General features: G+C 36.9%; 4 protein-coding genes across 5 annotated transcripts; 2 read left to right on the top strand and 2 right to left on the bottom strand.

Moving 5' to 3' along the window:
- The first annotated feature begins 6,667 nt into the window (after positions 1-6,667).
- LOC110855108 (astacin-like metalloprotease toxin 1) lies at positions 6,668-8,820 on the top strand. The gene is made up of 4 exons (XM_035855763.1): positions 6,668-6,789; positions 6,871-7,019; positions 7,160-7,469; positions 8,632-8,820. Exons 1-4 carry the CDS (start codon positions 6,675-6,677, stop codon positions 8,640-8,642), a joined length of 585 nt encoding a protein of 194 aa, XP_035711656.1. The 5' UTR covers positions 6,668-6,674; the 3' UTR covers positions 8,643-8,820.
- A 135-nt stretch (positions 8,821-8,955) lies between these two features.
- On the bottom strand, positions 8,956-10,808 carry LOC110854957 (heparan sulfate 2-O-sulfotransferase pipe). The gene is made up of 3 exons (XM_022103383.2): positions 10,204-10,808; positions 10,034-10,143; positions 8,956-9,637 (listed from the first exon to the last, which is right to left on the bottom strand). Exons 1-3 carry the CDS (start codon positions 10,765-10,767, stop codon positions 9,262-9,264), a joined length of 1,050 nt encoding a protein of 349 aa, XP_021959075.1. The 5' UTR covers positions 10,768-10,808; the 3' UTR covers positions 8,956-9,261.
- Positions 10,809-11,145: 337 nt separating this feature from the next.
- LOC110854980 lies at positions 11,146-12,991 on the top strand. Its single transcript, XM_022103408.2, has 2 exons — positions 11,146-11,287; positions 12,262-12,991. Exons 1-2 carry the CDS (start codon positions 11,213-11,215, stop codon positions 12,823-12,825), a joined length of 639 nt encoding a protein of 212 aa, XP_021959100.1. The 5' UTR covers positions 11,146-11,212; the 3' UTR covers positions 12,826-12,991.
- A 272-nt stretch (positions 12,992-13,263) lies between these two features.
- Positions 13,264-24,324, bottom strand: LOC110854920 (folate-like transporter 2). Of its 2 annotated transcripts, XM_035855614.1 has the most exons (7): positions 23,735-24,324; positions 17,896-18,344; positions 17,238-17,411; positions 16,227-16,590; positions 15,317-15,607; positions 14,582-14,774; positions 13,264-14,153 (listed from the first exon to the last, which is right to left on the bottom strand). In XM_035855614.1, exons 2-7 carry the CDS (start codon positions 18,025-18,027, stop codon positions 13,781-13,783), a joined length of 1,527 nt encoding a protein of 508 aa, XP_035711507.1. In that variant the 5' UTR covers positions 18,028-18,344; positions 23,735-24,324; the 3' UTR covers positions 13,264-13,780. The 2 variants fall into 2 exon arrangements, with proteins under 2 accessions (XP_035711507.1, XP_021959043.1); XM_022103351.2 differs by lacking the exon at positions 23,735-24,324 and having other exon boundaries at positions 17,896-19,051.
- Positions 24,325-27,930: the final 3,606 nt, after the last annotated feature.

Here is a 27,930-nt window from a genome sequence, read left to right as displayed (position 1 = left end):
GTTGACGAGCGAGACTGGTATGACTACGATCGAAGTTCAAACACCATTCAAAAACGACACAACTCAAGACCTCGCCCCCGGCCTCCAATGACTGGTCGACCTGGAACAACGACTATGACAAAACAATGAGAATACGGCCAGCCCTCCCCCACAAACACTGATCACAACTATGGAATTCTGTACTGGAACGTCGACGGACTAAACAATAAGGACTTCGAATTATACCAATTTATCTCTGAAATCGAACCAAAGATATTTATTTTATGCGAAACCTGGAAATGTAATGACGACTATGATGCTTTCTCAAATTTCCTACCAAACTATAACGTCTGTGGCATCCAAGCCGTTAAGTCAATCAAATCAAAGGGAAGACCTTCGGGTGGATTAATCATTGGCACTTTAAAATCAATCAATGTACACGTTAATTTACTAAATGACCACATGACCGCTCACCTAACATTATCGAGAGGGAATCAATCGAATCTGTGCATCTATACTGGATACTACAGTCCCTACAAACAAGGTCAAGAAAATTTTAAATTCTTAATAGACTCAGCTTCTGAAACGGACGATGCATCACTATTAATTCTTGGGGATTTAAACTGCAGAGTCGGTACGATTCAAAATGTAATATGTGACGAACTGGAGGAAGGAATGCGAAACTCAAAAGACCTCACAGTAAACGCAAGGGGGGAACAATTGATCCAAGAGGTGCATGAAAATGGATGTCGTTTGTGAACGGAACTACTACAGGAGATCCACTTGGCGAATTTACATTTTCAAATCACAATGACTCAAGCGTAGTTGACCTATGCATCGCAAACCAGGCAGTGTTGAACAGCATTTCAGATTTTAAAGTTCTCTCTTCACACATATCCACGCACTTGCCCGTTTTTGTGCAAATTGGACGGAAAGAACCACTCATTCCTATAAAAGAAGCAAACGACGCAAAATATCCTCGAATTACCTGGGACCCAAACAAGATGTCCGTGTTCATCCTTCAGCAAAAAGGTGGAAGAGCATAAGGGTGAGTGGACATGGGATAAGCTACTCGAGTGTTTATATGGTGCAAGTCAGACAACTGGGATCCTGAAATACACCCAGATGACGCAGGATAACAAGATAAGGAATGCTAAGTGGTTTGATGGTGAATGCAAATCTCACAGAGCGATAATAAGGCAACAAATTCGGAAACTACGCAATGCCTCAAATTACGAAGACCGCCAGATGGAGCTTAAAGTACTACTGAAGATAAAGCTTGCTTACCAAAACTTGAAGCGAACTAAAAAGAGGCAATATCAAGCCGAGGACATAAATAGGCTCATCCACCCTAAAAATTCCAAGCAGTTTTGGGCAACAATTAAGAAGTTTAGAGGCAGGAAGAAGATAGCAAATGAAATCACAGATGAAAAATGGCACACTTTTTATGCTGAACTATTCCATGCCACAAACACGAACCAAACGGTGCGTGGAGACAGCGAAAGCGTCCTCGATAATCAAATAACCCACTCGGAACTATTCAGAGCGGTCAAAAAGTTAAGCAACAACAAAGCACCAGGGCACGATGGCATTACAAATGAGATATTAAAAGCCATATCAATTAATCACCCTGATATCCTACTCACACTATTCAACAATGCTCTCAACTCTGGTGGTGTGCCCCCATCATGGTGCCAATCAATAATTTGCCCAATCCACAAGAAAGGCGACACGAGCAACCCTGTTAACTACCGCCCTATCTCCCTAATACCCACGATACTCAAACTGCTAACATCAATATTGGCCGAACGACTGCAGAATTGGTGTGACGCGGAGAAGAAAATTTCAGAGGCACAAGCTGGTTTTAGACGCGGAATTGGTACATTGGAACACATCTTTACCCTTAATACAATGATGCAATCCAAGCTTAAAAATCCAGGAGGCGCCCTGTTTACAGCATTTGTGGATCTGAAGCAATGTTTTGACAGCGTTAGTCATGACCAACTTTGGAATGCACTCGAGCAAAATAAGGTTGGGCAAAAAATACTGCACCTTTTCCGCAGCATTTACAAGCAAGCAAGTGGTAGAGTCAGGAGCAGCACGGGCCTAACTAAGCAATTTAAAATTCTCCAAGGCGTATTACAAGGGGAAAGCGCTAGCAGTACTCTGTTCAACCTGCTGATTAATCTGGTCGTGGATAAGCTCAATTCCTCACTAATACCGACAGTAGACATCGGAAGTGCAAAACTCCACATCTTGCTATTTGCTGACGACATCATTCTGCTCGCCAATACTGCTAGTCAACTACAACTCAAGATTGACGTACTTGCAACTACGATTAAAAATCTGATGCTTAGAGTAAACCTAGATAAAACAAAGGTCATTATTTTCAGAAAAATGAAGCATAAATTTGACCACCAATTCAAGTGGATGTCCGACCAACTTGAAATTGTACATACATATACCTACCTTGGGGTGCCTTTTCAAAGCAATGGTACATTTAAAATTGCTGCATCTAACTTTATTGCTAAAACTACAGCCGCTGCGTCTCAAGTATACGGTATCTGTCGGCGATCCAGAGTCCCACCAATTTCGACCCATGTAAGGCTTTACAACTCCCTAGCCAAAACGGTACTGCTCTATGCAGCACATGTGTGGGGTCTGGACTTTGTGGACGAGATCGAGAAAGTCCCTGTCAGATTCTTCAAACGATTATTACGACTCCCGAACTCAACGCCTGATTATGTGGTGCGCCTTGAACTTGGACTCGCGAAGATCCGAACAGTCCTCATCAAACAGACACTTAATTTTGTCAGGAAACTACTGCTCCGTGACGAGAAATCTGTACTCGGACAATGTCTAAGATGGCAGATAAAGTGGGCAAGAAAAGAAGGTAACAATTGTAAGTACAATTGGATCAGAAAAGTAGAGATGCTGTTAAAAGGGACGGACATGGAAAGCATTGCCGGTAAAGAGGACGCGATATTGGAACAACTACTTGATAAATTCTCCTCAGTTATTGCTCAATCATGTACAAAGGAGATCAATGAGGACACATGCAGATTGGTTAACTCTGACCGCATGTCACATTACGCTGCCATGAAATCACATGCCACCACCGAACCGTACCTTCTGATGGACCTACCATTCTCAATCTGTAGTATCATATCTCAGCTACGAATAGGACTATACTCCATAAAATTAGGTGATCGAAAAATAATAATTACCACGAAGTGTCCATTCTGCACTTCCGAGTCTGACACCACCGTTGACCACCTTACTTTACACTGCAAAATTCCTACCCCTAGCAGAAATAAACATTTGTGTACGTATACCCAAGATCAGTGCGTATCTGTCCTTGGTCCGGCCTGGAGAGTAAAATTCTGGTCCGGCCTTTTATGTGCAAAATTATTAAAATTGATTCAGCGGATTTCGGTCGCTTATTTCTTATCCACGGCTATCGTCACAAATACAGAGGGTGTCCCATTTATTCGTAGAAGGGTTGAATAATTTTTTTACCCCACAAGCGTATTTTCCTAAGGCGAAACTTATTCCATATGACGGCCCTTGTTTTTAACTGTAAAAATGCATCGCCCTTTATCCCATAAAAAAACTTCCAAGGACTTTTCTTATTTCGTATATCTTCCAGTCATTATTTTAAGCGTTCCAACGTGCGTGAAAATTCCTAAATCGATTCGAAATTTTCATGATTGGTTAAGTCTATATTTTTGTAAAAACATTACCTTTATCTAGCCACAAATATTCCTAATTGCTGATATACATAAATATAAAATACCCGAAAATCTCAAGTTCATATTTAAATACTTTTAAATTATTTTAAATTAAATTATAGCTTATTACTGTACTGAGAAAGTTTTTTTAATTCTAACTAATACAAGGCTTTTAAAAACGGTTTGGAACCGTTTTTCATAGAATAGATAATCGGGTTACTTAAATTTGCAACAACTCCATTTCAAACCGGTTTTCAAAATCTCCCGATTTTGGATGTCGCAGAGATGAGACTTGATTGCCAAATTTCACGAAACAGAAATTATTGAATAAGTTATGTACATTAAGACAATTTTGGTTATCGTTTTCAGAATTCAATTTCTACTTGTCCACTGTTTGACAGATGCGTATTAGCATTTGTAACCCCCCACTTTCGTGAATTAAAGCTCCTAGAAAAAAGGTAACGCATGCAAATCAGTTTTTTCGCTCGGAAATGCTAGAACGCATTGATAGATTTTGAGAAAATTAAAGAGGAAATGCTCCTCGCCATTGTTATGAAGACTTTAAAGGTCGTTTAGACAAAAAAATATTTGGTGAAGTAGGGATCATGTATTTACGCCAACATTTTGCATGAGTGGGTCGACACAGATAGAATGGTTAAGTTATTAATGCTCGATTGATAGTGCCACGCCCTTTTCAATTACACATGACAAATTGTTTGATAAGGTTATTAACACAAACTTGAAAATTTTTCAACTGCAGGATTATTTATCTTATGTTACCTCAACCGATTTACAGAAATCGTCACAGAAGGCTTAAGTTTGAGTATTGAATCATTTTGTGAGATCATTGAAACTTTTCAGAAGTGAACAAAATCAAGATTCAATTTATAACTATGTAAGCGTTGATTTGGGACATTAGGTTCTTTGTATAAGTTAACATGTACTTCGGAGGGTCAATAATATCTAGTGTCTGCATCACCCGGCCGGTACGGCCCTTCGGGCCGTCCGGCCTGGAGAGTGCTCTCCACTTAAAACCAGTGCTCCTACGGCCCTGCCCAAGATTTTACTACCTTCACTGAGATGTATAATGACAACGATAACATAACAAATCGCAACTTTTTTAAATCTGTATTTTGCTATTGGATTGACGTATTCAATTTTTATGACTTATTAATGTAATGATGTTTTGTAATAATCAATGATGATATGTTGATCAGGGCTGCAGGCCGTATATCAATAAATACTATACTATACTACTATACGTCTCGGATGGCAGCAGGAGTGTAATTCGAATGAATTTGAACTGTATTTAGTTAGAGGTAGCTGACCTTCATATTTAATACAAATAATCCACATTTATTAATTACCTCATTTTGGGTACATCTGTAGCTTACCACTGCATTGTATAACCTGCCTCACTTTTGCTGCAAACAATGGATTTTATAACTGACACAAGGAAGTATGTAGAGCAAATCTTATATGAACCCGATCACTAGGCCGTTTAATAACAGAGTCCTCAAAAGTAGGGTTAGAAATCTGAAATTCTTGCAAAATATGCTAAACATATCTGACTACGTCTCCCCAAAATTTCATAAGTTTTCATTGGAAAATAAATTTCCTACACCACTTCAAATTGAGGAAATCGGGAAACGAGTTTTTGTAAGTCCAAAAATTTGAGTGACAACGACTCGAAGTAGACTTGACTGCATTTCAACGGAGAAGGGGGTGGGCGTGAAAAAATTGAGACATACATAAAAAAGTAAGCAGAATCCGAAAATATCAACCTAAGATACGCACCATGAGAAAAAACCACCACATAGGCCCTTCGAAAGTTAATAACGATTGAATCATTTTTTGAAAATTATTCATCCACGTCCATGCCTGATGCCGCCATGAAGTCAAAGATTAATACAAACTATTTGTATCATATTAAAGCCCATAAATTGCGGGTCAAAGCAAATTCAAACAAATCTTCAGCAAAGCATACGGAACGTCAAGAAAAAATGGTAAACGCAAGACCTACCAAGCCGTGCAACAAAATGTCACCAAAATAATTGGTCACTGACGACGAGTCCTACGTCCTTAAAAACGTGACAGAAACTTCGGGAAGGGAATTTTTTTCATGGGAAATATATCTCTCAACTGAAAACCGAACAGAAATTAAAATGTTTTTCGTAATTTCTCAAAAAATCTCAGGTTTGGCTGGCGTTCGGTCAATTTGGGCATGTTTCGGACCCCTCAGTTCATATGGGCTATGAGGACGCACAGGTTTGTTTTCGGAAATGTGTGATAGACCGTCTGATTCCTTTCATCAAGGTGTATCATAAAATACAAAATGCAATTTTTTGGACCGACCTTGGGCTAATCCACAATGCAATAACTATCAAGAAAAAAATCGAGAAAAAAATCATTTTGATGCTGGAAAATTAAAATCCCACATACATCCATTATCTTCGCTCAATTAAAAAAAGTTGGGCTATATGTGAGAAGACATACTCCCAGCTTTGTGAAACAGTCGATACTTAAAGAAAATTTTGGTTACGGATGGAGAAAATTAACAATGAAGTTGCAAAGTCTTCCGGAAAAGAATTAATGGCGGGCGCGATGAAAAAGACTAAATACGAATTGAGTAATTGATTAAGGTCTCCTTTCTTCGCTGATACCTAATGTCAGTAATGTTTATAATAACCACCAAAAATTTGAGATTTTAAAAATCATTTTTGACCATTTTGAGGATAAATTTCCAAGTGATCGGGTTTATATAAGATTTGCTCTATGTCATGGTTCTGTGGGCCAGACTTGACTAGATTTGCCTGGCATTGGTTCATTACAATTGCTAATGAATTTATATACGAAAGTATTTACCTTTACTTTGGTTTGTTTGTTATGCAATGTAATCATGCAGCTGAGCTATTAATTACAAGACTTATGTAGACTAAGCGGGATTAGGAAGGAAATGGGAACATGGTTTTGATCGCAGTAGTAATTTTGGTGTTATTAATTAATAAGCTTGTAACGTGTACTGGGTTGGGTTATACGTGTGATAAAATTGGGAACACTTGTAGACAATGGAGGGCAGGTATTTCTGAAAGAAATTTAAGTTTTAAAACTAAAATTTGAGTAAATGAATTTGGAGTAAAGTGGAATCGTGAATTTGAAGGAGCCCTTGAGGAAGGAATTATTCAAGTAGGAGATATGCTGTTTTATTGTGACGACTTTTTCAATAATGGGACACTAAAGGGTGCCATAACGACGGCAGAGCGACTATGGGATGGAGGCATTATTCCGTACGAAATTGACGAAATTTTGGTAAGCGTAATATGTAAATTTGGCTTTTCAAAATAAAAATTAACGTACAAATTTTGTAGTTTACAAAGTTTTTGGTAACCCAAAATATTTCAGTTAAAAATAAAAGTTTGACATCAATTTCAAAGTTACAAAAATTTTAGTCAATTATCTTAGAAAGGCATAGACCTCTTATCATGGCGGCTATGAAACAATACGAGGACTTCACCTGCGTGAAATTCATAGCTCGGATGACGGAGGTGAACTACCTCTACATCGAGCAGGGGACGGCTGGGTGTTCAACTTTTTTCGGGAATTTGCGGTGGGGAAGGCAAATATTGCGACTGGGGCGGGGCTGTCTGTTCATCGGGACCGTGGTGCACGAACTGGATCACACGGTCGGTTTACACCACGAACACAATAGGATCGATGGAGACGAATATATAGACGTTTTGTGGGAGAGTATTCAACAAGGTATTGCATAATTTTTATGATGGGAACGTCCATATATTACGTCACTAATCCTTAGATACATATTCTTGGATAAGAAGTGGGTTAGCGGACGGTTAAAAAAACTAGGTATGCACCGAGTGCTCGGCCAGGCCGACTACTCGGCCGACTCGGCGTGCATTTTTACTACTCGGACTCGGCCGAGTATTGTCGTCCCACTCGGCTGAGTATTTTTTAATTTTTTTGCCATTTTTTAGCAGATTATCTTGCCCATGAAACTGATTTCATGAAGTTTTCTTGCATTTTGGGTTTTGCAAAATATACTTCGTAACATTTTTTGCATATTTTAAGTCAAAGTTTTTCAGTTACGCCGAAATTAACGTTTTTTTTGGACTGTGCTAGCAATAGATATCACCAAACGTATGCTCATCGATTCTGACCAAATTAATTTCAATTGATCACATACTTATTTATGTGATTAATATATCACAATTTCACAAGACAATATCTCCTAACGCAAGTATCTATCTGTGGGATACATATTTGTATCCCAACAGGAAAAAACGTGCAGTGAATTTGGAAAGTGGGAAATTTATTAACTTTGGGACGCATTTTCACCTGTTGGCATGCAAATATTTACGCCAAACCTGTCTACATAATTGTAGCCACACTAATACCGTCAGAATTAGGTCGATTACGCTGGGAGATATTCATTATTACTAGATTTTGCCCGATTTTTATGAATTACTCGGTACTCCGTGCTCGGCCGAGTACTCGTTTCAAGAGTTGCCGAGTACTCGGTACTCGGCCGAGTTCCATTTTTCACCACTCGGTGCATCCCTAAAAAACTGTTTTGTTTAATGACGTAACATAAGGATGTTCCAAGATGAATTTAGTTTAAACGATTTTTTAATGGGCAACGGCAATGAATTATAAATCTCGACGTCTTACTGGACCGATTTAAATTTTTCGAAACTAAAAATGAGCCGACGAACTTGTTACTCAAAAAGATTAAACACTTTGAATTTGGCACTTTTTCAAATTCAGAAACGGTCAAAGTTCAAGGGAAAAAAATAGAACATGTTTTTTTATTATTTCGGAATCATATTCAAATTGCACTTTCAAAAATCTTAGATATTCACCTCACGCGTTGTCATTATAAATAAATATTTTATCGCATTTTTAGGATCAGAGTGACTATTTGTGAAGACGCCTGCGTCAAAAGATTGGCTGATCAACGGATATGATATCGACAGCATTATGCACTACGGGGAGACGGCCTTTTCCAAGGACGGGGTTAGCCCGACGATGAAAAGCAAGGACGGTCGGCCTATTTACGACCCCTGGGGGAAACCTGGTCTCGAGTGGAGTGATATTTACAGGATTAATAAACTTTATAATTGTTAGTATGTAAGGAGATTAGTTGACCAACTTGTTCCGAATCATCATGTTTTAAAATTAATCGTATATTAATTTATGAACTTTTATATATTTTTTAAATTTGGTGTAATTTATTATCATTCTCTCATTAAATACCAAATATACTGCATTTATTTTTTGAAATTAGTTTTTAAAACGACGTGATTACATTTCAGAATTTTGCATTGAATATGAGTACTGTGAGGCGAAGAAATTTTTGGTTGGTTAAAAGTGAATTTAAGAAAAGCAGACTCAAGACATCGCAAATTTATTTATTTGTATGTGTATGTATGCAAAGTAGTCAAATCATATACTTCAAATGGAATATATTTGTGGGGTACACCTCAATCTAGAGTATAATTTTTTGAATATTTAATTTTGGCGCCCTAATTTTTACTTACTTCTCATCCTCAGATCTCGATCCGTTATTTAGTAAAACTGTCTTAGTGTGTGTGTTTACTTGTTTTGCAAATTTTGCCTGTAGGTGCAACCTTTGTTTGCAAAATTCATAGAACTTGACCTCATTACCCATTTGGTCACGGACGAGCTGCTTAACATCTTCGGGAATGTTGGGCTTTTCTAAATTTTTGTTAATTGTGACCATCGTTTCCTTGTTTTTGAGATAAGTTTCCCTCGCACCGGCAAAAACGCGGGGAATGTAGGCCTCAAAGACTTCCAGACTGAGGTCGAGTTCCTCCAGGACACCGACCACGGAATAATATTTGTCCACGTTTTCCATCGCTCTGCTCAACGCCCATGCACCGTTCTTCTCGCTATATGAAATTTAGTCACGTCAAAAAAGAACAAATTGTATCGTGCAAATTTCGTCATTTGGTATTATGAAAATGATGTTAATAATTAGTTTGCAAATCCGCTTTGGTCTAGAGTCTAGATACACTCATACAAGCAATGTTATAATTCTCAACATAAAATGCAAAGAGAATTCTAAATTAAGTAAACTATACGAAATCCAGGCCAAAATTAGCTTGATAAAAAGTAAAGTTTACGCTGGGTTTGATAGAGAACACTTACATAATTTAAAATTCAGACTAGATGTAGTCTTCAAAAGAGTATACTGTTTTTAAAAGTGGGACAAACAGGAAACTTGAAGTATAAAATTGTGGTAAAAAATTACTGCTTAAAAAATTGCTGCGTTAGAAATTCCTTACTTGCACCGCTCGTCCATCCCACAAAAGAACATCATTTGACTCCACACATTTTCATGTGCGCCCTCGAATCGACATTCATCATAATTTTGGAGAACACAGGTAGAAAAATCCTACACAAATTTACAACGGACGATTTATTTGAAATTTGTGATATTATTTGAATACAGTACCCTCTGCAACCACTTGTCGTCCTCCGGTTTGTTATTCTTCCTCATTTTAGCGACGAAGTTTCTAACCCCGCCTAACCGCATGTAGTAATACCATGAAATCATCCGCTCGAGAGGGTCCCGCACCATGTTGATGTACACAACCTGGGCGCACCCACCCCCTCCACGGGTAAAGTTGACCATGGCGACGTGCTTAGTGTACACGCTGGGTGGTTGTTTCGGCAGCTGACATAGGAGGTGAGCAAGGTCAGCTTCCTGGACACAGTTTAGCCTGGCCTGCATCCCCGGGTGGGCGGCGTCTTGAAAGAAGGCGACCCCATTTCGGAAGGACAGTCTTCTGAGGAGATTTATCATCATAGTGCTCCCTACTTTGGGGACTCGGTTAAAAAATATAAGGTCCGGATTGGAAGGGGTTATGTTTGTGTTTTGGTGCGTTTCAGAAAAAAGGGATCCATCTGTGGAGGAATTTGGCGACATAGCGCTAGTGTTTTGGAACATTTCGGTGAAAACGGAACCACTTGTGGAGCAAATTAAGAGAAAAACTGGTAGAAAATAAAGAGTCGACATGTTCGACTAGATTCGGGTAGAGAAACGGTGAAATTTATTACTCAGAGGGTAATATATCCCAAAAACTGTAATTTTACTTACATAAATTGTTGTTTAAGAGAGTCAAAATCCAGGTTAATTTGTTTTTGTTGGTTGTACTTTACTACCTGGAAGCATCAATAAATAAATAAATTTGCGGTCCTAAGTCGACCAATAATGAGTAAAATGTACCTCACACTCCCGTTAATAAATCTGACAATTCCATGGTAGTTTTCCACAAAAGTGGGGTAAAATGTACCTTAATCGCATAATTAATTATTGTATTGTCTCCAATTCTACGCATGTTTGTCTAGTCTTATCGCGTATAAATAAATCATCACCTGCATATGCCCTGCTGAAACTGGGAGCAGTTGGACTAAATCCTTCCTGGCAATTCAAGCGAGCTCGATCTTTAAAATTCTTCGATATGAACTTTTCCCACCATTTCGCGTTACTGACATTTTTCGGTTACTATCAATTCGCCGAAATGCAGAATATTAAGGTAACAAATAAATGTAGTCTGACAATGGAAGTCTTGATAACGTTGGCTATTAAATTTTAAAAAACTAGCCTCAATAGATCACATATTTAACTAATTTGAAAATTGCAAGAAAGTACGATCTCCCTCTGCACAGATATGGCTCCTCATTTATTTGCATCCAAATCGAGAAAAAACATTTCAAAGATGACGACTTTTACCCTGTCCAAAATCAAATACTTTCCATCTTCGAATGCAAATATCTCTGCGCTTGGAGATCGTGCCTTTTGAAAATTTCATGTTGATTAGATTTTTGCGGTGGATTTGTCAAAATCGGGGAGAATACTCAAAGATGCCTTCGTTATTAATTAAAGCTAGCGTTGCCATTCAGGTGTAAATGAATTTTGGATGATTTGGCCTTAAATTCAGTATAAATTGCAATCGGCTTGCGCAAAATTTAAACTTTAAGCATTTCTGTGGAGGAATTCAATTGTAACTTGCGCAAGGCGTTAGCATAAATTTTGATTCAAAATCTAGGCTTACGCTTTGCGCAAATTATAATTGAATTCCTCTCCTGGATCCCCAGATAAATTTGGGTTGGGTTGGTGTAAATCTCAAATAAATGTAAAGCTTTCCACCTGTTTAATTGTACAATAAACCGAAAATAAGCCGTAAATCAGTTAAAGACGAGATGGTCTAAAAAATTGATAGTTTAAAATTGGCTCTTCTCTTGGAATTTATATAATACGTCGGTTTTAGGTAGAACCTAAAATTGGTTTAGGCGTTAAAAATTAATTTTAGGACAGGTTGGTAATTACTGTTTGTATGTATCTACTTGTGCATTTAAGGTCAACCCATCTTCACCTTACGTATTTGCAGCTCACTGGCAATATAGATAGCGGAGAATAGCATCCGCGCGATATCCTTTAAGAAAATCCTACCGCTGTAATAGTTGATCCATAGTAAGTAAATGATACGCATTGTATGTATTTAATCAGGAAATTGACGCAAACTGCGTGGAAACAAGCCCGTTCTGCGTGGCAAATTCGGACTGCTGTGGTCACCTTTGCGTACCACTTGTCTCACACACTATCCCAGACACAACAGTGTACCATGCTCTTGTCAATGTCGGACTCCGGGGCGAGAGCCAGTTTGACCTTTCCAGCCTGAATGTCTGCTCAATGGTAAGCATAAAAGACGGCAAAGTGGCGGAGCCAGGTGCTAGGGGGTTGGAAGAAAGTTTGGGAAGGACCACACCGCCGACGACACCGCCGACAACACCGACGACACCGCCGACAACACCGCCGGTACCGGCACCACAATACCCGTGGTATCCACCGTACCCTGGATGTTTCCCGAAAACATTACAAGACGAGGTTGCCATTGAATTAGACAAGCTTGTAGAATTCGTTCCCACCGTTTGTCGCCCTTTTATGGAAGAAAGCACGAAAATATTGGGCAGATATATGAAACAAGTTCCTGTACGACGGGGTGCATCGTATGGTGACGAATGTTCGGCAGATGCCCGCGTAGATAAGAAAGACTGGCGGTACGTGTATTAACTTTTCTAAATACAATGTATGTAAGTATAAGTGACTACGTATGTTAAATGGGTTGTTGAATAAGTAATACTGAAGTAGCGTGTCTATTTATTGTAATATTGTACAGTGCAGTAGTAGCTTGGCATTAAAGTTTTACCATATCGGTAGCAGAACGATATAATTTTAATCTCATACGATGACAACTTTCATACCTTACGTAATAATACCACATTTCTAAAAGTACAAAGAAACTGGAGAAATCATATTTCATGCTCATATTTCAAGTTTCACCATAATTTCATGGGAAGGTCGATTTGCATGTTTATATAAAATGTAAATCTTATTATCATGTTTGTGCATGTTAATATATACACATTAAAATAAAGTCTTCCATGTAAAAATAAAATTTGATTAAAAAATGCATAAATATGTAAAAAAAAGGAGTAATAATAATAATAATTTGCACGACTTCTGTGTACCTTTTAACCAATATTAAGTTTGCGATTTTCAGAAAAATTAAAACCTTCGGAACACTAAACTAAACAAAGGAATAGTTTCTCAAAAATTAAAACCTGCAAACTCGCAGGTCTATGCACGTATATATTAATTTTTGTCAATTGGCTAAGAAAAAAAATCGTGAACAAAACGCAAACATATTGGTTGCATAAGATACACATTTATTCCACATAAGATTGGCAAACGCGTTTTGGTTTTAAATATGTCATGATTACAAGAGTATTTTAGTTCCTTTATATGTAATAGCTTAACATCATTTAATATCAAGAAATTTTGCAAATTTCTTAGTCAACTTGACATCCAGTTATCAATAAATGCTGATACATTTTTGCATAAATCATTGCAAGCTTTGTCAATATTTATCTGTATTTTGTAAAACACTTGGCGAACTATTTACTACATATTCAGGGCCACGGTATTTAAAAATATTCGCGAATATGTGCTCTTCGCAAATTTGATGTCAGTGCTCTCTCGGAATGGAATATGGCATGCTTGCTGAAATTGTCTCCAATTCCTTCTCGTCATCTTTGTCGTTTTTATCGTTTTCTCCCCGGACTTTGGGGCTTCTTTTTCGCAAATTATTTCGCACATCGACACTCCAACTTCTCGTTTTGCCTGCTAATTTTCTCGGAAGGTCGCAGCAACCGAATCCGACGCCGAGGAGGACGGCGTATACGCCGTATACGATGTACTGATCGCGAATCGGAAGGTGGAATCCGTGCCGAGAGGTGACCGCCATGGTCAGCAAGAGATGGATGATGCACGCCGTTAGTGTATTCATGCCGAAGATGAAGGCCTCAGTTTTCTCCCGGACGGATTCTGCGACTTGAGATCTGTGCAAAAAATGCAAACGGTAGTTATTATTTATACTTTTTACTGTTCAATATGAATTTTGTCACTAACAAGGATTGTGTACCGTTGTGAATATGGAATTGCTTTAAAAACGGTTGGTCTTAGGATTAGTAAAGTTTCGACAATTTGCAATTTTTATGAGCATTTAAAACTGTCCAAATTATTTTTGGAATAAATCTGAATAAAAAACAGGAAAAATAGAAATGTTGCAAAAATTACGAAGTATTTTCCCAAATTTAACGAATCATGACGGTCGACCCTCAAACAAATTACCAATGTGAATATTTTAACAAAGTTATTTGCCGATTTTAAAAGAAAAATTTAAAAAAAAACATTTTGCAAAAAGCGCAAATGAAGAACATTTCGTATTTTTGCAAGACTTCTATTTTCTCAGATTACAATTACTCACTTTGCAATAATGACCAAAACCTGGAACATGGTCTGAAACAGGATGAACATCCCGTAGGCGACGTACAAGTCGTGCGTTTTCGCCATGACGAACAAAGCCACGCCTTGAAGGACGGTGGACACGCCGAAGACGAGACAGCCCCACTTAATCCAACACATTTTTGTTCGCCCAACAATCAGACCAAGACCGACACCTGGAGTGAGGAAAACAAAGATTTACATACTTCCGGTTATTTCTCTGAATAACATGGAAAGGTTGATGCAGTTTATTTCACACGTTTAAGTTTTTATGTACATACGATTGTAGGCCCCCTAAAATCCCATAAAAATAGATAAGTCACTGCGAATTTTGAAGTTTTGTCGGTTAGGTCGATAATGTCGTTGCTAAAGGGTATTGGTTTAATTTGTACTGATTTCTCCTCAATATTTAAAAACGTGTAGCTCAAAATCGGTGAAAACAAGGTAATAGGTATCATCATCTAGACGAATTAAATCAGCACCCCTTACATTTGAGTTGTTTGGATAAAATTATGGAATTGTGACAAATTGAATGGTTAAACTTGCAAATATATGACATACATATTTGACAAATATGTCATTGTATACGAAAAAGTACACATACTTATACAGGAAAATATAACGACACATATCGGCTTGACATGGGCAAGATTAATTCCTACCTTCGGTGAATCTTTGTATTAAAAGGGCAAGTTTTTTATATTGTTTTTGAACTCACTGATAATTGCGTGAGACGCGTGGACCGCTCCGTTGTACACGTTTTGATGGCTGTGGTGCTCAATCTCTTTCCAAAGTCCTTCCACGTAGAGATCGACCTGGATGTAGAGTCCGTACGACATGGCCCACCAAACCGACCACTTGACAATGTCGCGGTTTGTGTAGGTGTAAAGGATATTGTTCTTCCAGTGGGCGGGGGCCTCGCGCCACCGTTGCAGACGTGAGGGTTGCTTTTCTTTTCCGATGTTTCTTGTGTAATCGAGTCCGGCCGGAATGGGGGAAGGTGATTGTTCTAAATTATGTAATGATCTTGTCATTAAGTTTTGCAAAAATTGAACATGTAAGAAATTTGCAAGCTTAAAGTGTACTAGTCAACATACATACATACAGAAATTTAAGACATGAAAATCGAATTAGCCGATAACATAATCATACTTTTTAACTAACTTTTCAATCGAAATTACATAAACGAGCTTACTGATTAAATCGTGAAAGTAGGCTAAATTCAAAGTAATATTAAGATTTGTGTATTTAAATACTTATTTATAAATATTAAAGATTTTGCAAAATTATGTAAGAAATTTGCCAGGAATTATTGATTCTACAAGAATAATGAATTTACATGAAAAATTTACCAAGTGTAGTAATTTTATACGACGGAAATATAAAATTGGTTAATCGAATTAAGCGGGTAACTTATCTATGTAGGTTTGAAAATTCTTTTCAGATAAGTGTTCAATGGAAATCGCGCATGTATTGGTTAGCCTAATATGTACAAGAGTTTGTTAAATACATCCCTTTATTGAGTTTGCAATTTGATTCACTGTCTTGCAAAACACTATTTTTGCAACTATCTAATTAAATACTAGATTTATAGTTTCACGTGTAAACGATCATTTTTCGATTCTCACCTTTTCCATCTTTCTCAGCCTCTTTTTCATCTTTCTTCATTGGTTCTTCCACATCGTTTGCGTCCGCATTTTTGAGCGCTTTCTCTTCCTCTACGTCCCGCAGGACGCGTGGGAGAAAGAGCGCGAAGAAGAGAGCACCCACCCCGCCGGCCAAACTGAGATAGTTGAGCTCCTCAAAGTTCATTAGGTTGAAGGAGATGAGAAGTTGGCCAGTCATCCCGGAAACGAATTGGCCAAAATGCACGGCCGAATGGGTGTAGGATGTCACTTTTTTGTAGGCACATTTCTCAATGTTGGCGTACATGTAGGTGAAGTATGCGACCTCCGTGGTGGTGACGGAAAGACCGTAGAAAATTTGGCGGATCTGGAAATTAATAGAAATTAAAGTCATGTTTTTTTTAAGTTTATTTTTTTGGTACATATCGCGAGTAGAAATCTATGTCGAATTTTGCAGTAATCGATAAAAACCCTATGCATATTGTGTCATACATAATATTTTTTACATAATACTGCAAAACTTATGTGTCCCTATTACATATTCTGCAGAACTGTATTTGCGTAACTCTGCATAATTCTGCACAGATTTCTTCAGAAATCTCTCTGCAGGACATCTTTTCAAATTTTCCTCGGGACGTTCTTAAAAATCCGGTAATAACAAGCAGCGCAAATTTATGAATATCTTTCGGATAACTCCACAGTTATGCAAGAAGGTCTTGAAAACCAAGAGTATCTGTATTCTTGGACAAAGTTGGAGAAAATGTGAAAAAACAATGTTATTAATTTCCAGCAGAAGCGAAATATCAGTTCTAAACTTATTTTAAAATACTGTATTTCATAAAAAAAATAGATGACAGGATTTTGATTGGGTGTCGCATCGGAAACATTGCAAAATTGCGAAGCGATGTTTAGTAAATCGCATTTACTGGTTTTACGAAATTGACGTGAATGTCCCGGATACACGAAGAATACAAGATAGCAAATGTATCTCACTACAATTTAAGTAATTCATACCCGTGCCGTATTCACGCTGTTGAACTTCCAGATTGTGATGGCCCACGTGAGGATATTGTACACCCCACCGGCCACGATGATGGGTTTGTAGTAGAGGGCGTCCGTCACCATGAGGAGCAGGACGAGGGACACGATGTAAGACCCCGTCGTGGCCGGAAGGACTTCGTGGATCATCTGAAATATGGAAATGTAATTTTCTGACGAATTTCTGCATTTTACAAAATAATTGAGAGACATTTTAACTCAAATATGTTCGTTTCACAGTCAGTATGTAATTTTGTGCAGTTTTAAATTTCCGGATTAAAGAAGCATTCAATCGTTCATATTGTGAAATTTTTATTAAAATTTGTAAAAGTATATTTACGAAGTTTAAAATAATTTTGTGACAACAGTGTTTAAACAAGATGAGAAATAAAAAGTGCTACTCTTGCGAATAGTGAATGTACCCTGTTAAATTCTAAATTCAGCACACTATGCAAAAGTCCAGAGTAACGTTGAGTTCATAAAGAGTTAAATTGACTATGGATTTGGTTTATTTAGTTTATCTGATATGACTGCGTTTACTATTCCAAAAGGTAACATTATTTTTAGGAGTGTAGCGATTTGAGAAAATGGATACGCGGAAATTAAAATGTTTTCATATATGTAAATTATTAACCTGTTCTCCCGTGAAGTTTTTATGGTCGACGGCATAATCGACGAGGAACGGTCCCGAGGGCCGGAACTCTTTTAAAAGTCCGACTGCGATAAGGACTAAAATTGCGGCTTTCCATTTGCATTTGCCCTTCATGATGAATTGTTAAGGGTATATTTCTTTCAAATTTTATGCTATATTTCTGAAGCTTTGTCACAAATTTTATAAACAGTCGAGGAAACGTTTCACTAAAATGTTTCACTTCACATGTATGCAGAAATGCACATGTTCGCAAAAATCCGCACACATTCTAACATTGCACCATTCCTGCTTGACGACCAAATCAGCACTGCAGATAATTAATAAAATTCTTGGTCTTGACAATGTTGACGATGATAGATCATCTTTTCACTGGCAGGTATGTACATATGTACTTCTCTGCAGGACGAACTCCTTAATCACTCGCATCCTTGCTATTGTGAAAAATGATATTTTATTACTCTCTGTGGGAGCTGTGCAAAAAGGACGTAATCAATTTTACGCGAGTTATATATATTCACATCCTTCCAATATTAAGTAGTGGTTAACATGGGTGATATGCATATATCACATGAAGGAGATTGGAGTCAAAATTATCACAAAATCTGGCACACCCTTTATGTACGGCCCATCTGTCTGTGTATACATATCCAGACAAAGGACTTACAGTGTTGAGGAATGGAGCAAAACCCAGCCAACTTTATTTTTTTGCTCGACGACTCTTCAGCTTTTAACGTTTGCAAGAAGGTGAAGAATTGGGCAAGAAATGTTGTACCCAATATGTTTGCATGATGGTTGTCGAGTCCCTTATTATTTGTGAATATTTCTATATAACCAAAATTGTACTTAACAAGGTGGTGGAGAAGAAGAAAGGGATTATTATTTGGGATTAGTGACGCGCTAGTAACCGGTTCTCCAGCAGAGAAGGTATGTAGAGAAGGTAGAGGTAGACTAGGAATGTGTATCGTGAAGGGGGACAGGTTTTATATGTATTGGAGTGCAGTGACTGCGGACTTGGTGGGGACGTTGGGCAGAATAATAAGAAAATGTACTTTCTCCAACGGTTTCCAATTTGTCTCGCTTAAAATTTTTCTGCATAAATATGTAAGGCCCATCAAATATTGTTGTGATTTCCACAAATTAAATTGAATGAAATTTCATATTTTTTCGGTATTAAATGAAAAGTAATATTATATTTTGCATTTTAATTTTTTTGCGTTTTTTAGCGATATTAGCACAGGAAAAGCGATACTGTTAAAATCTGACTACGGTAAAATAGAAGTAATTATCTCAGATCATTCAAAAAACAATAATTTCTACTTTGGAGAACAGAACAACAAGTTTTTGTTTTTTCTTGTACTTTGTGAGATCCCCACGGCGTCCGCAGCCACTGTCACTCTAGTTTGGAGTAAACAGCCTTGACACCTAATATGTATACAACGATCATGGTATCCTATAGAGATAAACAGTTCCAATGTTAGTTATTCAGTATAGGACGGGGCTGGAATGATGTGATTGGCTGGTTCGCAGTTCAAATTTCTCCATGTATTTTTGATGCCGCATAAATGAAGCCGTAGCACTCTCTGCGCACCATCCGTCTCACTTTACCCTTTACCATCTCTTCTCATCACACTTTATATTTTACGTCCCAGAACAAAAAAACAGTTTTTCGTGCTTCGGTGTCTACCACACCCACCCACCATCATCAATTATTAAGTAAGTTTAACGACAAGATATGTCAGAGCAGTTTTACAACCATGCTCAGGATTTAATGTGACTTAATTTTTGTACAGATTTTCGTCATCTTGAATGGAGAATTTTTGCGACTTTCTAAGTTCGAATAATTAATTAAAAACTGAAAGTTGTTGTGATGCAGATTTACAACCAAATTTATTGCAACAAAAATTGATTTAGCATAAATACAATTTTACTAACTTTACGTTTGACAAACGTCTAAATAACAACTAAAAAAATATACTCCACCGCCGTGTTGTCACCACTGAAAGTGTGTATCCACCGGCAATATTGATATTGATATATTGAAGCAATTGTTATCTAATGTGAATAAAACATCTTTGTTGTTTATAGATTTAATAATGCATCTTCACCAATAAAAACAACTTTGCCGTAATAACCAAACATCGAAATAATTTCCCGGTTGCAAAATATTTTATTATAAATAGTAGCAATAATTTTCGTGCCTTGAGTATATAAGGAAAATGGAAACAGTTGAATGTGGTTCTGGTTCTTCTACTTCAAACTGTAGTGAAACTTATTTCTAATCTTATCTTCTTGTTCATATAAAGGATAAATTAACCCACCCCCCTTTCGGTGGAGACACAGACAATGGTGAAGACACAAATGGGGTGGAGAGGTCGGTAAAACTCTTTGAGAAATTTCTTGAAGGTGGCTAAAAGTGTTTGCTGCAAACGACAGTTTTAGGTGATACGTTTTCCTTATCGATGTCGAGAATTTTACACCACTGCTGGAACCTTTAAAAAAACTAAAATTAGCTATCAGAGGAAAAAAGAATGAGAGAAATGAGTTATTTTGCATCGGAAGTTGTACCTGACGCTTTGGCAGAAAGGAGTAATTACGATTTTCTTGGTTTCAAGAATTATCACAATTAGTACCGCAACACTTTATATTTCGGACCGTGACGAACGACGGTTTATTAAATTCAAATAAATGTTTTGAGCAACTGGATTTCCTGCGAAAAATAACAAGCAATTAGTAATTTGAAACCTGCTTGAAACAAATAACGTGTTTTCACCATATTTATGTGTCTCCACCGTTAATTGTTTACTTTAAGAAGATTTTGAAGAAGGTTTTGATAAAGTCACACTGAATTTGAGTACATGAAGGCGAATCAGTAATTAAAATGAACGTGTTTCCACCATATACATGTGTGTGTCCACCGTTCGTTGCTTTTTTAATTTTTGGAGATAAGAAACTATTATTTTAATATTATGGTTGAACCTGGTAAACTTTACTGAAGTTCCTGAGAATTTCACACTATTCCCGAGTCACGAACAAGGTCTCATAGTAATTGATGAGTCTGTAATTAAACAAAATAACAAGGAAATATTGATGTAACAGTTGCTTGCAATAATGAACGTGTTTCCACCATATTAATGTGTCTCCACCGTTCATTATTCTTTTAATTCTAGAGGAAAGAAACTATTTTTAAGATCAAAATAAAATTTACCTTAAGCGAAGTTTTGAAAGTTTTTTAATAGTCTTGACAAAGTCACATTGATTTAAGTACCCTTGTTTGGCCAAATAGGTGAACCTGTAATAAAATTGATACATTTTAGTTATCGACTGCTCATTGGTAGCGAAAGAGTGGGTGTGAAGATATAATTTGAATTTGCTTTGTATAAACGCACACTGATAGATCAGATAAATTGACCGGTGGAGACACGGATCTGGTGGAGGAAGGGGCAATAGGTCACAATATTGAGTAACAATTATTACAGGCACAAATATTATATCTGCAATTCACAAAAATAAATTTAGTGGAACTTAATTTCCAACAATGAGAGTGTTTTCACCATACATGAATGTACATATATGTGTATTCACCGTTCATTATATGAGAAACTATTTTTGAATCTTGCAAAACTTTAACGAAGTTTCCGACAATTTCACACTGTTACCAGGTCACGAACAACAACTAATGGTAATTGATGAGTCTATACTTCAATAAAATATAGTGCATTACGAAATACAAGTTCCTTGGTCCTTATTGTTGCAGAATCCAGTTAAAGTTGTTATTTACCAGGTTGGCCGGCGATGACACAGATTTCTGGTGGGGGCACGGCAGAGAGGTCGCAAAATTAATGGATGAAAAATTGTCCTTAGCAGTTACCTGTACCAATAAATCGCAATAAATTAACATCCAAATCACTCGTAAAAATGAACGTGTCACCACCATATTTGTGTCCCCACCGTTCATTGTTGAAAGAAAATAGTAATTCTTTTACTACTTACCGAGAGTTGAAGCTTAGAGCTTAACTTGTGGTGAGTTGAAGCGATTTATGTAATTGAGTGGATGTCAGAAAATTAATTTGTAGGATATTAAATAATCTTTTAATTATTCATCTTTTCCGAGTTTGGCAGCAAGAATGATGGTAAAGGAGACACCTGATTTTGGTGCCAAGAAAGGAGTGAGATTTCCAAGTAATAGGGAAATTGAGATTGGGAAAAATTGAGTTGTGCCACGGCCCTGTTTTTATGGGCGGATGCCCATAAAAACCGTCAGCCAATCACAGCATTTGGAACCCCATTTCCCTATACTGAAACAATAACCATATCTTCATCCTTCTTTAAGTGATCTGTATTCGCTGATATGTATACACATAGTGCCACGACATAAACCTTGTCCATGTCTTGCATGCATGAATGCATGCAGCTAATGTGGAATCAATAAAATATTTCTCACAAAAAATGCTGTAGGCGAGTACTTACATATAGAATTTTTGCAATAATAAAGCCTGCAAACTATGTGGTACATAATCACCCGCAGAGAATGTGATGAATGAACACAGTATCGAATGGTACATGGTATGCAGCACACTAAGAAAACTGGTATTAAATACATCATTACTGACCTGTGTATGTATGTACATTTGTGACTCTACTGACACAGGTATATATGTAATTACGGTCTTTACCGTCCAGTAATGAAAGCTTTCCCCTCAGGAAAAAATACTATGACTTATCCGGTAGGAATTCATTACAAAATTAATACCAGTGCAGGGTGTATCTTACCTACTACCAGATATTTAACAGTGACCTCTCAATACTTTTATGTTAACTGTGGAGGAAAATACTATGCTAATCCACCATTCCGGTTTAAATTTATCACCGAAGGGTAACATACATACATATGTACGAAGATTCTTGCTTAGCCCGTAATATCAACGCCATGGTAGAAAAAATATTACCGATCCATATTGAAATAACCCTCATAAGACAACTTTTTATTACTCTGTTAAAAATGTGGTAAAGTCAAATATACACTCCGTGTTAGTATTGATTTGGTAATAACTTAACCCCGGGTTGGTAATCGATTGATTCTGAGTGGTGAGTTTTCATCACTACGGCGGTGTATATTTTTCACTATTTTTTACGTGGTGCCCGTTATCACAGCGCTGGTTAAGTCATACACATATGCACTCCGGATGGTGATGATTTAATACCGTTTTGCTAAGAGTGCATACAGTTACCACGCGGTGTAGAATTTCATAGCACCTCCACCGGTGAAAAAATTATTTAGCTAGTGTAACTACCACGTCCAGCAAAATGATGGAGTTATGACAAATCTAAATGTTCTTCTAGTCTACAAATGTACATACCTGTGGATAAAAATAGGTACAACAAAATCCATACGGCCCGACCAACTAACCAAATAAGTGCCAAGTTCACAACCTGACTTTGTGCTCCGATTCCAAAGTAAATGTCAAACTATTCTTCGGATGAAAATCAATATTGCGCAGAAATCGTTTATGTGCTTATGTAGTTAGAGGAAATATTATTTAACATGGTTTGTTCTGGATTTGGAGAAAGTTTGGCATATGACTATGAGTCATGCCGGTAGGACAGGTAGGTAAATCAAATCGAATTAAATATTCATTGCCGAATTTAGGAAAAAATGATGAAATGGTTTGATCGATATGGGCATGGGCATTTAGCGGAGGAGGAAATGCGAACAAAATTAAGAGAAAAAATAGTCAAAACCGGCGGACTGGATGTTAATATTGTAAAAGGGGGGGGGGCGGGTGGGGTATAATACAATGGGGGGAGGGGGTTATAAACTTACCTTAGAAAACATAGGGAAGTTTTTCATATGTCCACACGATTCCGGGAGCACTGGTTAACAAAGAGAAATGTGAATCCGCAACTGAGTTTTTTTTCGTGGTGAAAAAATGTCGGAAATATTCTCAATTTATCCTTAATGATTGCAAATAAATATTCCTAGAAAATTTTTCACATGTTATCATCTGTCAAGATTTTAAATAATGACGCAATGCACGCAGTCATTAGTAAAATACGTTCACTTCGTTAAATAATTGTACATACACACTTTTACGAAATAACGCGACACTCCTGATTTTAGCAGGTTGACAACATTAGCTAAATTGGGTTATGGTATAAATTGCAAATCTGTTGGCTAAATCTCCGTAAAAATACATATAACGTTTTGTGTGTTAATGTTCGTAGATTTAGAAAACTTACAGGTTTTAAATTCAATCTTACATTGCCAGAATTGCCACAATATTTGGAAATGTAGAAATTTGTGTATATATGTATATGCATATACAGTGACGTTGTATGATGTTATAATTTTCACGCTGTAACAACAACTGACGAAATAATAGATTAAATCTCAAGTATTTCTTCCGTATCTAGAACGTGGTCACACATGTGTGCCCATCCGAAGTCAGGGTAAGATTGAACTCGGGATCTTTGAATGAAAGCTTGCCAAAAAGTGAGACATGTGCAGCTCAACTTTACACAAATGCAAAGTAAGGCACAAGTCTGTTGCAGGGATTTCGTATTGATTTACGAGTTTATATGTCTATAAAACGGAGTATTTAAACTGGTGGTGAAAGCATAAAACGTATATAACTGAAGAACTGTAGATTGTTATACTGATGCACATGTACATAATGTCACCTTTAAAACGGGACCGTTACATGGCACTTTTTGGCAGTGCTTCACCGCTACATAGATATTTAAGACCCCTGGGAGAAAATTGTATTCATAAAATGACAAGAGGAAGTTTGAAACTGTGTGAAAATTGAAATGAAAAAAGGATAATGACACCACAATACACATACATACATAAATAACATTAACACATGATACATACACTCAAAATAAAAATTTGTCGAATCAACACCGACGGTATCAGTATATGACTTAACCGCCTTGGTTACAATGTTGAATCCGAGTTATGATGATTTTGATACCGGTAGTATTATAATGTTATGACCGTTATAATGTTATGACCGGACGGAAAAAATTCATTACTACTCGGAATCAAAATTGTAACCAAGGCGGTTAAGTCATATATTGACACCGTTTTGTTTTGAGTGTGCATATTAAGAGTATAATGCTGTCGCAGTCGCTGTCAGCATGCAAATAATGTCCACATAGTTGCACAATTGTCGATATATATTAATGAATGCAGGACAGTTTGGACATGCATTAGCGTGCATAGCATGGACAGTTTTTTTGTAACTCATGGATGTAAATTTGTATAATATTTAAATATTACTCGCTTTATTACAAGCTTTCAGAAATTTCTGTTCTCTTCAACAGGTGAATTTGAAACTTTCCTGAATAGTGTAATTTGAAATGGGAACAATGTGTGCATAAGCATAAACATGTCTGAGCAAGCGATTTCCACATTGCAAATGAAAGAATACAGTTAGATTTGGAACACTTTGTGTATATATACATATGTATATCGATCTGCTTTAAAATAAATTTGTAACATTAAATTTCCAGTTGCAAGTAATATTTACGTAGAATTAATAGTTACATGCAATAAATTTGTATATGCAATTATTTAGAGTTGAACATAAATTGTTTACAATTGATGTTCAACTCTAAACTTTGAACCTTTTTATTTACAAATAAAAAGGTATTTGTAAATAATAAGGTTCAAAATTTAGTCAAGACTTGGGCACGTTTTTTTTACATTCAATTAGTTTTACTTTTACGGGAAAATTATACTTTTGATTGGGGAATTTACACATTATAGACCAGTACTTTATGTACGAACGTATCTTTATGACCAACACATATTTCCACATTTTGAAAAACAAAAGGTTTCTGTTTGTTTCAATTAAATTCCCAAATATTAGAAATTGAATTCAATGCGGGTGCTTCATTATATGTATGTATCGATGACACATAAAATTTCACATGAAAGTGTATTGTAAAATAACTTGTTAAAATAGTCCTGCAGGATCGATAACACTTAATCGTTATCCGTACAAATTTACTTCCGCGTGCCGACAAATAATCAAGGTTGCAAATACATTTATATTTATTCATATGTCAACTTATCAAGTTAAATTTATGCATAAAGCGAAATAAGATAACCGTACTTCCTTGTATGATATAATCATCATATTTGATTCAAATTATCTGCATAAATCATATTTGCATACATACTTCCACATGCCGCACAACCTTCCACACGGAGAGCATATGCATATCGTAAACGATGCATGCGTGTATATAATCTGTATAATAAAAATATATTTAAAACCAAGCTACGGTTTACATAAATATATATCAATAGTCTCTATTAACCCTAATCTATAAATTGTTGAAATATGCTTGCAAGGATATTTTCCCTGGGATTTGATGCAGAGATAAATACATGGATTACCTTATAAATATAAAAAGAGGCGTCTTAATATGAATAAATTGGTATTGCTAATATTTTTATAGTCTATATTATAATTTCAATAAGTCCGTCGCATCATAACTTTTTGTGGCATTTACTCACAATTCTTATTTGCGTTGAGACTTTAACAAAACTTTAACTATACACCAGTCATGTACCCAATGGCCCCACCCCCTTGAAATGCAGGTCACAGGGTCAAAAAACAAGTAGCACTTCTTTATCGGATTTTAAAATCTGGATTCGACGGACCTGGGGGTTAATTCTTGGCGGCAATAGTCAGGTCATTATACTCATCGAGTAGTACGCCGCACCCCTTGCTTTGGAGTCATTGTCGGGGTGGTCAAAGGTCAATTAAAGCTGCACACATTTTTTCCTGACGTGGTTTCCGACATTTGACGTCCCCAATACACGTAATCACAATGTCCCACATATGAACGACGCACCATCGTCGAAGGACACAGGGTGTGGCTATCGGTGCTTCTGCAAATACATTACCAATGCACGCCATGCGGCATATCAATTTTTTCAGGACGTTATGGAGATCTCAATAGCGTAGTTCAAATTTGAAAAGCCACACCCCCTGTGGGCGTAGTTGTCAGTATTAAATGAATCTACATAAACAGAGTCATGCGACATATCAATTTTCTCAACTAGTCAAGGACAATTATTTATTTGAAATTATTCGTTTAAAATTTAATGAAACACCAACAAATTAACCACTATTTCAATTTTCGAACTGAAGATGGCCAAAATTATTTTAGTACGAATAATAGTTTTATGAAACGTGAATAAAAGTTGAATAAAATTTGTAAACAAAACTTTTCCGATTTTTCTTAAATATTTGAAAGTTGGGACTCAATTATGGTATGTAGATTTTAATTCATCCAGGGTTATTATCTAGAGAGGTTTGTTTTTCAGTATGGCCTATAATGATTAGCTTAAGGGGTTACCATTTAGAGTTGGTTTTTATCCATGACGCAAAAAGGATGACAAATATTCGTTGGTTTGACTTAAGCCATTTTTAAACTAAAACTAGTAGCAATATGCCGTAGATCTTTGGTAGTGGATTGAACATTAATGAACCAAGCTGTCTGTTGGATTTGCACCGAATCAAATACCTCATCTTTATTGCCGAATAACTGTCTCCTGTGGGTATGTTATTAACAAAGTAAAAATATAATTGGCAATTAAATCGTAACAACTAGGAATTGCAATATTTCTAACTTTGCAGATTGGTTCCACCCTTACGCCAAATGTCCGCAGGGCGGTTAACCTTTTTCTCAACATCTTTCCAATTTTCCCATCCACTTGCTCACCAATGTGGAGACGAAGGATGATTCGTTGATGATTGTTGGATGATTCGTAAATGGCGGTGGCTGGAATTAGAGTGATAGAAATTATGACAACTTCATTAATGAGCATGTTGGGGAATGGGACGTATTGAAAGAAAGCGAGGAAATTATAAAATCGAATTGCCGCAAAAGAGGACATGACGCACACAGCGGAGGGAACTATAACGGACAAGATCGGAAGTAGGAGAGGGGTTGAGGCATGGTTAAAGTAAGCGATGAGGATCTGAATCTCTTGAAAGC

The sequence above is a fragment of the Folsomia candida genome, unplaced genomic scaffold (genome assembly GCF_002217175.1).
Source record: "Folsomia candida strain VU population unplaced genomic scaffold, ASM221717v1 Fcan01_Sc011, whole genome shotgun sequence".
Taxonomy (NCBI): Eukaryota; Metazoa; Arthropoda; class Collembola; order Entomobryomorpha; family Isotomidae; genus Folsomia; species Folsomia candida.
The sequence above is the reverse complement of the archived record's forward strand: the minus strand, read 5'-3'. Positions and strand labels throughout refer to the sequence as shown.

Bases quoted from the DNA above. Each gene is read 5' to 3' on its own strand.
- LOC110855108 (XM_035855763.1), top strand. From the start codon at position 6,675: ATGGTTTTGATCGCAGTAGTAATTTTGGTGTTATTAATTAATAAGCTT. The intron at 6,790-6,870 runs GTATTTCTGAAA...GTGAATTTGAAG, and splicing joins TTGTAGACAATGGAGGGCAG to GAGCCCTTGAGGAAGGAATT. The intron at 7,020-7,159 runs GTAAGCGTAATA...CAAAAATTTTAG, and splicing joins ACGAAATTGACGAAATTTTG to TCAATTATCTTAGAAAGGCA.
- LOC110854957 (XM_022103383.2), bottom strand. From the start codon at position 10,767: ATGTCGACTCTTTATTTTCTACCAGTTTTTCTCTTAATTTGCTCCACA. The intron at 10,144-10,203 runs GTACTGTATTCA...AAATTTGTGTAG, and splicing joins ACGACAAGTGGTTGCAGAGG to GATTTTTCTACCTGTGTTCT. The intron at 9,638-10,033 runs GTAAGGAATTTC...AATTTCATATAG, and splicing joins GGGATGGACGAGCGGTGCAA to CGAGAAGAACGGTGCATGGG.
- LOC110854980 (XM_022103408.2), top strand. From the start codon at position 11,213: ATGAACTTTTCCCACCATTTCGCGTTACTGACATTTTTCGGTTACTAT. The intron at 11,288-12,261 runs GTAACAAATAAA...GTATTTAATCAG, and splicing joins CCGAAATGCAGAATATTAAG to GAAATTGACGCAAACTGCGT.
- LOC110854920 (XM_035855614.1), bottom strand. From the start codon at position 18,027: ATGAAGGGCAAATGCAAATGGAAAGCCGCAATTTTAGTCCTTATCGCA. The intron at 16,591-17,237 runs GTATGAATTACT...ATTAATTTCCAG, and splicing joins ACAGCGTGAATACGGCACGG to ATCCGCCAAATTTTCTACGG. The intron at 15,608-16,226 runs GTGAGAATCGAA...TACATAATTTAG, and splicing joins GGCTGAGAAAGATGGAAAAG to AACAATCACCTTCCCCCATT.